The following is a 10,941-nucleotide window of genomic DNA, read 5'->3' as shown; positions in this document are numbered from 1 at the left end:
TGTTGTTGTAGTGGGTTGTACTACATTTAATTGAAATACTATAGAATTCCATTCATTCCTATGGAGTACTGCTCCTACAGGGGAGTGCCACTGCCAATATGGCCTACCGGTGGCTTCAAAACTTCTCAATGGCACAAACACAGCATCAGCAATCGATGTTACTATGATGACAGATGACATCATGAGACGTGTCCCAGCCAGGGTTCCAGAGAGGAAGGATGTGCTATATTAAAAACAAAATGTTTTAAAATAAGGACGTTAAATAAGTTCTGTGTTATATACAGTAGGCCAATGTGTTATAATATTTCGGGCCTGTTCAACTCTAATGACAGACAGTTTTGAGGGTGTACACTTGTCAATCAAATTGAAACTGCAGAAAACAACTGTCCTTGTGCCAATATGGTTGGTGTAGGGGCGCCCTTACATACACCAACCATATTGGCACAAGGACAGTTGTTTTCTGCAGTTGGCCTACACATTGGCCTACATTGGACTACAGTTTAATGCGCTGAAAAGCGTCTCCGCGCTTGCGTAAACGGAGCTTGCCGCGTAGTTTTTCGATTTTTTTAAAGAATTGAATTGGTGACGTCATCCACTGGTTCCAGAGTGCTGTGTGTGTTGGCGCTACAGACTCACCGCCATCCACTCAACGTGTTGTAACCTCCAGTAACAGAGGCGGTGGAGCTCCCCCCCAAAAAGGCGCTTTTATTTTTTATTTTATGGCATGGGTTATTTTCAACACTGCCGCAGTGACGGAAATCCGAGGAGATTGTGAACTAGTGGGACATTTCTAAATGAATGGTGAAGCCACATTGTGTTCACAATATATTTTAATTTGAAAAATAGTGTGTCGGCTTATATGGATCACGCATGCTGATACTGTATACTACATATACATGACTGCATGAGAACAACTCGTAGGCTCACTAGGTTGTAGCAAGCCTTTCAATGTTTCTACATTTGTATCCATTGCCTACTGCTGCCAGTGAAGCTACCTTAGCTATTCTCAGTGCGTGGTTGCAGGGCGCAAAGAGAACGGACAATCGCACCGGACCATTCGAGGTGTTCGGATGAGGTGTTTGAATATATTCTTTGATCTTAGAATTCTAGCCAACCTTATATCCAGTATTTTATATATATTAAAAAAGCAATGACATCTGGCATTGCAAAGGTGTTGGCAATGAGGTTGTTCTTCGTGGGATTTCTGCTCAGTTTGGAGCTCCTATCTCCTACAGCATCTATTGATGGTAAGTGACAGTCTAGTGTTGTAGCCTATTGCTTTGTGAAACTGCATGCCCACTCTTTAGCAATATAGGTCTAACATGGAATTGAGGCTTTTCACCCCATAGCCCACTATTGGCCCAGGACAAATGTCTCCATACCACCTATAGGCTTTAGACTCAACCAGTCTGCTAGTGATCGATATGAACAATAGGGCTAATCATATAGGTGCCATGTTTGTGAGACAGACTTCATAGGATATAGGCTATCTTGCTTGCTCATCTTTTGTCAAATGATCATTTCATAACCACCTGTCTGTAGCCTGGCATATATGATTAATTTAGGGTGTTATTGACATAAAACAACTGTCGTCAACTAACCTACAGATGTGTTGAGCTTCATATGGGTTAATTTTTTCTTAAATCAAAGGGGATTCAAAGCCATGCATGGCTACACGGACAGTGTTGTGCTGCCAGCTACTGGGTTTGATTCCAATTCTCAGATGAGATGTAGCCCCACGAATGATTCAAAATACTGAATGCCCTTTGTTCTTCTGCTGTTGTTGACATGCTCGTTCAATGTTGTCTTGTAAGGTTATTCAGCAGGTAGACGATACATATATCACAGCACATCCGTGAAAGGGAAAGGCCTGCGTGTCCCCAGTTCTAGGTAGGCTAGACAGACACGGCAGTACACTTTTCATTGGATCGATCAGTAGGCTAATACGGACCGGATCAATATGCCCATGGCGTATTTATGCGTGTGAATCATTTATGGGTCAGAATCTATATGGCTGCAGGGTAAGGATTTTTTTTGCAGTGATCAGGTTACACCTTCGCGGGTTCACTTCAAACCAAATCCTATTGAAATGTCCGTTTTCATGTTTGTTTTGAGCTGCATGCGCTTAGAATGTAAAAACAACTATGTCGCGGTTGGTCAGTTGTAATCTTTATACATATAGGCTATTGTCGTGACTTGTCCGGACGAGCAGCTAATGTTAGAAATGATTGGAAACTATACATTCATCACAACATCATAGACCTACACACTTGATGACAGTCAGATAGCCTATAGAGAACTGAATTAATTATCAAGTAATTTTCGAGTAATTGACTATAATGATCAGCTACATTCTAAAGTGCATTCTTGCAACAATTATACTATCTCGTGCGACATTATGGCCATGCACTTTCAGAGCGAGAACATTGTAACATTGTAGACAATGATTTGGAACGTCTGGCAACATTGTTGCTATACAGTGTCAAATAGACCAGCATTTGTCATATAGTGTCACTGGCATAGTTTATTTGACTTAAAGGGAATGAATAGGCTGCTCTTGTATTATAGGTAACTCATACCACATTGGCTATGCATATCTAAAACCACAACCAGATATTGGACTGAATAGTTTTTCTCATGAACATTTTGTTATGATAGAGAGATGGACTTGACTTATTTTGATGTTTAAAACCTAATGTCACTCAATAGTGCAGTACTGAGGCAGCACAACGTGCGTTACAAAATACACTCTTACTAAACAACCCACTATTGCAAAAATATACCAAATTATTTTTAGTGATGCGCATAAATAATGCATTGGGTTTTCAAGGCATTGAAGGCATGTTTATAAAGGTCCCTCCCAACTGATTTGAATAATACAGTTGGCCTACATCCGCTCATTTAGTTCTTGAAACTAGGGATACTGAGATAGCAGTAGGTTTCTTTCTATTCACCTTCATAATCCTCCATATAATCAATATTGTTAAAATGTAGACTACTCCATAGTAGAAGCTAACAATGATGCTCTTGTATGAACATTAAAGAAAGAGACAATACTTCAGTCAATCAGTGCAGGCTCACAATTTGGGGAATGTTGGGAAACATTGGACAGTACTAAACAGTACAGCAGCTGATCTTGTTGCTAGCACTCGCCACTGATGGGCAAATGCACACTTTACCAGCAGCAGTGGTAGAAAAAGTACTCAATTGTCATACTTGAGTAAAAGTAAAGATACGTTAATAGAAAATGACTAAAGTTAAAGTGAAAGTCACCCAGTAAAATACTTCTTGAGTAAAAGTCTAAAAGTATTTGGTTTTAAATATACTTAAGTATCAAAAGTAAAAGATGAAGTGTAAATCATTTAAAATTCCTTATATTTAAGCAAACCAGACTGCACCAGTTTTATGTTTTTTTTTTATTGCCAGGGGCACACTCCAAACTCAGACAATTTATAGACAAAGCGTTTGTGTTTAGTGAGTCCGCCAAATCAGATGCAGCAGGGATGACCAGGGATGTTCAATCAATCAATCAATTTTATTTTATATAGCCCTTCGTACATCAGATAATATCTCGAAGTGCTGTACAGAAACCCAGCCTAAAACCCCAAACAGCTAGAATGCAGGTGTAGAAGCACGGTGGCTAGGAAAAACTCCCTAGAAAGGCCAAAACCTAGGAAGAAACCTAGAGAGGAACCAGGCTATGAGGGGTGGCCAGTCCTCTTCTGGCTGTGCCGGGTGGAGATTATAACAGAACTATGCCAAGATGTTCAAAAATGTTCATAAGTGACAAGCATGGTCAAATAATAATCATGAATAATTTTCAGTTGGCTTTTCATAGCTGATCATTAAGAGTTGAAAAACAACAGGTCTGGGACAGGTGGCGGTTCTAATAACCGCAGGCAGAACAGCTGAAACTGGAATAGCAGCAAGGCCAGGCGGACTGGGGACAGCAAGGAGTCACCACGGGCGGCAGTCCCGACGCATGGTCCTAGGGCCCAGGTCCTCCGAGAGAAAGAAAGAGAGAAGGAGAAAATTAGAGAGAGCCAAGATTTTCAAAATGTTCATAAATGACAAGCATGGTCAAATAATAATCAGGAATAAATCTCAGTTGGCTTTTCATAGCCGATCATTAAGAGTTGAAAACAGCAGGTCTGGGACAGGTAGGGGTTTCGTAACCGCAGGCAGAAACAGTTGAAACTGGAATAGCAGCAAGGCCTGGCGGACTGGGGACAGCAAGGTGTCAGCATGCCCGGTAGTCCTGACGTATGGTCCTAGGGCTCAGGTTCTCAGAGAGAAAGAGAGAACGAGAGAATTAGAGAGAGCATACTTAAATTCACACAGGACACTGGATAAGACAGGAGAAGTACTCCAGGTATAACCAACTGACCCTAGCCCCCCGACACATAAACTACTGCAGCATAAATACTGGAGGCTGAGACAGGAGCGGTCAGGAGACACTGTGGCCCCATCCGAAGAAACCCCCGGACAGGGCCAAACAGGAAGGATATAACCCCACCCACTCTGCCAAAGCACAGCCCCCACACCACTAGAGGGATATCCTCAACCACCAACTTACAATCCTGAGACAAGGCCGAGTATAGCCCACAAAGGTCTCCACCACAGCACAACCAAGGGGGGGCGCCAACCCAGACAGGAAGTTCACGTCAGTAACTCAACCCACTCAAGTGACGCACCCCTCCTAGGGACGGCATGAAAGAGCACCAGCAAGCCAGTGACTCAGCCCCAGTAACAGGGTTAGAGGCAGAGAATCCCAGTGGAGAGAGGGGAACCGGCCCTGGAGAGACAGCAAGGGCGGTTCGTTGCTCCAGAGCCTTTCCGTTCACCTTCACACTCCTGGGCCAGACTACACTCAATCATATGACCTACTGAAGAGATAAGTCTTCAGTAAAGACTTAAAGGTTGAGACCGAGTCTGCGTCTCTCACATGGGTAGGCAGACTGTTCCATAAAAATGGAGATCTATAGGAGAAAGCCCTGCCTCCAGCTGTTTGCTTAGAAATTTTAGGGACAATTAGGAGGCCTGCGTCTTGTGACCGTAGCGTACGTGTAGGTATGTACGGCAGGACCAACTCGGAAAGATAGGTAGGAGCAAGCCCATGTAACGCTTTATAGGTTAACAGTAAAACCTTGAAATCAGCCCTTGCCTCAACGGGAAGCCAGTGTAGGGAAGCTAGCACTGGAGTAATATGATCAAATTTCTTGGTTCTAGTCAGGATTCTAGCAGCCGTATTTAGCACTAACTGAAGTTTATTTAGTGCTTTATCCGGGTAGCCGGAAAGTAGAGCATTGCAGTAGTCTAACCTAGAAGTAACAAATGCATGGATTAATTTTTCTGCATCATTTTTGGACAGAAAATTTCTGATTTTTGCAATGTTACGTAGATGGAAAAAAGCTGTCCTTGAAACAGTCTTGATATGTTCGTCAAAAGAGAGATCAGGGTCAAGAGTAACGCCGAGGTCCTTCACAGTTTTATTTGAGACGACTTTACAACCATCAAGATGAATTGTCAGATTTAACAGAAGATCTCTTTGTTTCTTGGGACCTAGAACAAGCATCTCTGTTTTGTCCGAGTTCAAAAGTAGAAAGTTTTTAGCCATCCACTTCCTTATGTCTGAAACACAGGCTTCTAGCGAGGGCAATTTTGGGGCTTCACCATGTTTCATTGAAATGTACAGCTGTGTGTCATCCGCATAGCAGTGAAAGTTAACATTATGTTTTCGAATAACATCCCCAAGAGGTAAAATATATAGTGAAAACAATAGTGGTCCTAAAACGGAACCTTGAGGAACACCGAAATGTACAGTTGATTTGTCAGAGGACAGACCATTCACAGAGACAAACTGATATCTTTCCGACAGGTAAGATCTAAACCAGGCCAGAACTTGTCCGTGTAGACCAATTTGGGTTTCCAGTCTCTCCAAAAGAATGTGGTGATCGATGGTGTCAAAGGCAGCACTAAGGTCTAGTAGCACGAGGACAGATGCAGAGCCTCGGTCTGACGCCATTAAAAGGTCATTTACCACCTTCACAAGTGCAGTCTCAGTGCTATGATGGGGTCTAAAACCAGACTGAAGCATTTCGTATACATTGTTTGTCTTCAGAAAGGCAGTGAGTTGCTGCGCAACAGCTTTTTCTAAAATTTTTGAGAGGAATGGAAGATTCGATATAGGCCGATAGTTTTTTATATTTTCCGGGTCAAGGTTTGGCTTTTTCAAGAGAGGCTTTATCACTGCCACTTTTAGTGAGTTTGGTACACATCCGGTGGATAGAGAGCTGTTTATTATGTTCAACATAGGAGGGCCAAGCACAGGAAGCAGCTCCTTCAGCAGTTTAGTAGGAATAGGATCCAGTATGCAGCTTGAAGGTTTAGAGGCCATGATTATTTTCATCATTGTGTCAAGAGATATAGTACTAAAACACTTAAGTGTCTCTCCCGATCCCAGGCCCTCGCAGAGCTGTGCAGATCCAGGACAGCTAAGCCCTGGAGGAATACGCAGATTCAAAGAGGAGTCCGTAATTTGCTTTCTAATGGTCATGATCTTTTCCTCAAAGAAGTTCATGAATTTATTACTGCTGAAGTGAAAGCCATCCTCTCTTGGGGAATGCTGCTTTTTAGTTAGCTTTGCAACAGTATCAAAAAGAAATTTTGGATTGTTCTTATTTTCCTCGATTAAGTTGGAAAAGTAGGATGATCGAGCAGCAGTGAGGGCTCTTCGGTACTGCACGGTACTGTCTTTCCAAGCTAGTCGGAAGACTTCCAGTTTTGTGTGGCGCCATTTCCGTTCCAATTTCCTGGAAGCTTGCTTCAAAGCTCGGGTATTTTCTGTATACCAGGGAGCTAGTTTCTTATGACAAATGTTTTTCGTTTTTAGGGGTGCAACTGCATCTAGGGTATTGCGCAAGGTTAAATTGAGTTCCTCAGTTAAGTGGTTAACTGATTTTTGTCCTCTGACGTCCTTGGGTAGGCAGAAGGAGTCTGGAAGGGCATCAAGGAATTTTTGTGTTGTCTGAGAATTTATAGCACGACTTTTGATGCTCCTTGGTTGGGGTCTGAGCAGATTATTTGTTGCGATTGCAAACGTAATAAAATGGTGGTCCGATAGTCCAGGATTATGTGGAAAAACATTAAGATCTACAACATTTATTCCATGGGACAAAACTAGGTCCAGAGTATGACTGTGGCAGTGAGTAGGTCCAGAGACATGTTGGACAAAACCCACTGAGTCGATGATGGCTCCGAAAGACTTTTGGAGTGGGTCTGTGGACTTCTCCATGTGAATATTAAAATCACCAAAAATTAGAATATGATCTGCTATGACTACAAGGTCTGATAGGAATTCAGGAAACTCAGAGAGGAACGCTGTATATGGCCCAGGAGGCCTGTAAACAGTAGCTATAAAAAGTGATTGAGTAGGCTGCATAGATTTCATGACTAGAAGCTCAAAAGACGAAAACGCCATTTTTTTTTTTGTAAATTGAAATTTGCTATCGTAGATGTTAGCAACACCTCCGCCTTTGCGGGATGCACGGGGGATATGGTCACTAGTGTAACCAGGAGGTGAGGCCTCATTTAACACAGTAAATTCATCAGGCTTAAGCCATGTTTCAGTCAGGCCAATCACATCAAGATTATGATCAGTGATTAGTTCATTGACTATGACTGCCTTTGAAGTGAGGGATCTAACATTAAGTAACCCTATTTTGAGATGTGAGGTATCACGATCTCTTTCAATAATGGCAGGAATGGAGGAGGTCTTTATCCTAATAAGATTGCTAAGGCGAACACCGCCATGTTTAGTTTTGCCCAACCTAGGTCGAGGCACAGACACAGTCTCAATGGGTATGGCTGAGCTGACTACACTGACTGTGCTATTGGCAGACTCCACTAAGCTGGCAGGTTGGCTAACAGCCTGCTGCCTGGCCTGCACCCTATTTCATTGTGGGGCTAAAGGAGTTAGAGCCCTATCTATGTTGGTAGATAAGATGAGAGCACCCCTCCAGGTAGGATGGAGTCCGTCACTCCTTAGCAGGTCAGGCTTGGTCCTGTTTGTGGGTGAATCCCAGAAAGAGGGCCAATTATCTATATATTCTATCTTTTGGGAGGGGCAGAAAACAGTTTTCAACCAGCGATTGAGTGCTGAGACTCTGCTGTAGAGCTCGTCACTCCCCCTAACTGGGAGGGGGCCAGAGACAATTACTTGATGCCGACACATCTTTCTAGCTGATTTACACGCTGAAGCTATGTTGCACTTGGTGACCTCTGACTGTTTCATCCTAACATCGTTGGTGCCGACGTGGATAACAATATCTCTATACTCTCTACACTCGCCAGATTTAGCTTTAGCCAGCACCATCTTAAGATTAGCCTTAACGTCGGTAGCCCTGCCCCCTGGTAAACAGTGTATGATCGCTGGGTGATTCGTTTTAAGTCTAATACTGCGGGTAATGGAGTCGCCAATGACTAGGGTTTTCAATTTGTCAGAGCTAACGGTGGGAGCCTTCGGCGTCTCAGACCCCGTAACGGGAGGAGTAGAGACAAGAGAAGACTCAGACTCAGACTCCGACTCGCTACATAATGGGGAAAACCGGTTGAAAGTTTCTGTCGGCTGAATGAGCGACACCGGTTGAGCATTCCAACAGCATTTCCCTCCAGAAGCCATGAGAAAGTTGTCCGGCTGCGGGGACTGTGCGGGGGGATTTATACTAACGTTACTATCTGTACTTACTGGTGGCACAGACGCTGTTTCTTCCTTTCCTACACTGAAAATACCCTTGCCTAACGATTGCGTCTGAAGCTGGGCTTGCAGCACAGCTATTTTCGCCGTAAGGCGATCGTTCTCCTGTATATTATGAGTACAGCGACTGCAATTAGAAGACATCATGTTAATGTTACTACTTAGCTTCGGCTGTTGAAGGTGTTGACGAACCATGTCCAGATAAAGCGTCCGGAGTGAAAAAGTTGAATGAGGGAAAAAAGTTGCGATGGAAAAACTAAAAATATAAACGGTAATTAAAAACAGAAACAAAACAAAAAACGTAAAGTTGTCAGCTAGCAAAGTAAAGTTGGCAGCAAAACGCACAGCAACACGTCTGCAGATGTTCTCTTAATAAGTGTGTGAATTGGACAATTTTCCTGTCAAAATGTAACCAGTACTTTTGGCTGCCACGGAAAATGTATGGAGTAAAAAGTACATTCTTTTATTTCGGAATGTAGTGAAGTAAATGTAAAAGTGTCCAAAAATGTAAATAGTAAAGTACAGATACCCCAAAAACTACTTAAGTAGTACTTTAAAGTATTTTTTTCTTAAGTACTTTACACCACTGACCAGCAGGAATCAATCCGTCTGGAGACCCTTGTGAGTCTCCACATGACGTTCAGGTAACATTATGTACGGTCAGACCAGTGATGACGAAATGTTGGGAGACCCTGGACAATCACAGGACAGTACAGCATCTGATCTTAGAAAAACTAAACAAACATTAGCAGCAGGAATCAATCTCCGTTGATGTTTGGGTAACAGTATGTACGACCAGAGCAACGATGGGAAATGTAGGGGACAGAATCTGATCTCATGTTGCAAGCAGCATGATGATGACCAATGGCACAGATGTCCAGATGCAAAGTCAGAGGCACTGGGGGGGGGGGGGGGGGGGGGAGTGAGTGGATGCTATGCTAGAGTCCAGGGGAGAGAGAAGGGAGGGAAGGGGAGTGAGTAAGTGAGTGGATGCTATGCCAGAGGCCAGGGCAGAGAGAAGGGAGGGAGGGGGGATGAGTGAGTGAGTAAGTGAGTAAGTAAGTGAGTGAGTGGATGCTATGCTAGAGTCCAAAGGAGACAGGAGGAATAGGATGAGTGTGTGAGTGAGAGAGTGATGCTGCAATGCTAGAGGCCAGGGTCAGGCACTTAAGCTGAAACACAATCCGGATCCCCACTGGGCTCGGCTGGCTGGACGCAGCGGGAATTAGGGATTTAGGAAAAGAGGAGATTGTGGAAGCCAAGGTCAGAGGTCAAGAGTTTAGGGCCAACCACTGTTCTCTTCTGGAGATGGTTTATCTTTAGTTGTTCTGTTCCAGGATTGTCCTGGCTAGCTGGAGATGGTTTATCTTTGGTTGTTCTGTTTAAGGATTGTCCTGGCTAGCTGGAGATGGTTTATCTTTAGTTGTTCTGTTCCAGGATTATCCTGGCTAGCTGGAGATAGTTTATCTTTGTTTTTTTCTGTTCCAGGACTATCCTGGCTAGCTGGAGATAGTTTATCTTTGGTTTTTCTGTTCCAGGACTATCCTGGCTAGCTGGAGATAGTTTATCTTTGGTTTTTCTGTTCCAGGACTATCCTGGCTAGCTGGAGATAGTTTATCTTTGGTTTTTCTGTTCCATGACTATCCTGGCTAGCTGGACATAGTTTATCTTTGGTTTTTCTGTTCCAGGACTATCCTGGCTAGCTGGAGATAGTTTATCTTTGGTTTTTCTGTTCCAGGACTATCCTGGCTAGCTGGAGATAGTTTATCTTTGTTTTTTCTGTTCCAGGACTATCCTGGCTAGCTGGAGATAGTTTATCTTTGGTTTTTCTGTTCCAGGACTATCCTGGCTAGCTGGAGATAGTTTATCTTTGGTTTTTCTGTTCCAGGACTATCCTGGCTAGCTGGAGATAGTTTATCTTAGGTTTTTCTGTTCCAGGACTATCCTGGCTAGCTGGAGATGGTGTATCTATCTTTAGCTGCACAGTCAAACAACTCTGTTTATGTCACGTTCCTGACCTGTTTTCTGTTGTTTTTGTATGTGTTTAGTTGGTCAGGGCTTGAGTTGGGGTGGGTAGTCTATGTTATGTGTTTTCTATGTTGGGTTAAGGTGTTGCCTGATATGGTTCTCAATTAGAGGCAGGTGTTTGACGTTTCCTCTGATTGAGAACCATATTAAGGTATGCT

At 43.3% G+C, this 10,941-nt stretch overlaps 1 protein-coding gene across 2 annotated transcripts in view; it reads left to right on the top strand.

Moving 5' to 3' along the window:
• The first annotated feature begins 629 nt into the window (after window positions 1-629).
• LOC129829690 (low-density lipoprotein receptor-related protein 1-like) overlaps window positions 630-10,941 on the top strand; it is a 251,799-nt gene continuing 241,487 nt past the window's right edge. For both annotated transcript variants that reach the window (XM_055891550.1, XM_055891549.1), the window contains exon 1: window positions 630-1,247. In XM_055891550.1, the coding sequence (XP_055747525.1) occupies window positions 1,151-1,247 (97 nt within the window). In that variant the 5' untranslated portion in view covers window positions 630-1,150. The remainder of the gene's footprint in view (window positions 1,248-10,941) is intronic.

The sequence above is a fragment of the Salvelinus fontinalis genome, chromosome 31, assembly GCF_029448725.1.
Source record: "Salvelinus fontinalis isolate EN_2023a chromosome 31, ASM2944872v1, whole genome shotgun sequence".
NCBI classification, from domain to species: domain Eukaryota; kingdom Metazoa; phylum Chordata; class Actinopteri; order Salmoniformes; family Salmonidae; genus Salvelinus; species Salvelinus fontinalis.
Note: the sequence above shows the minus strand (reverse complement) of the source record. Positions and strands in the feature narration are given on the sequence as shown.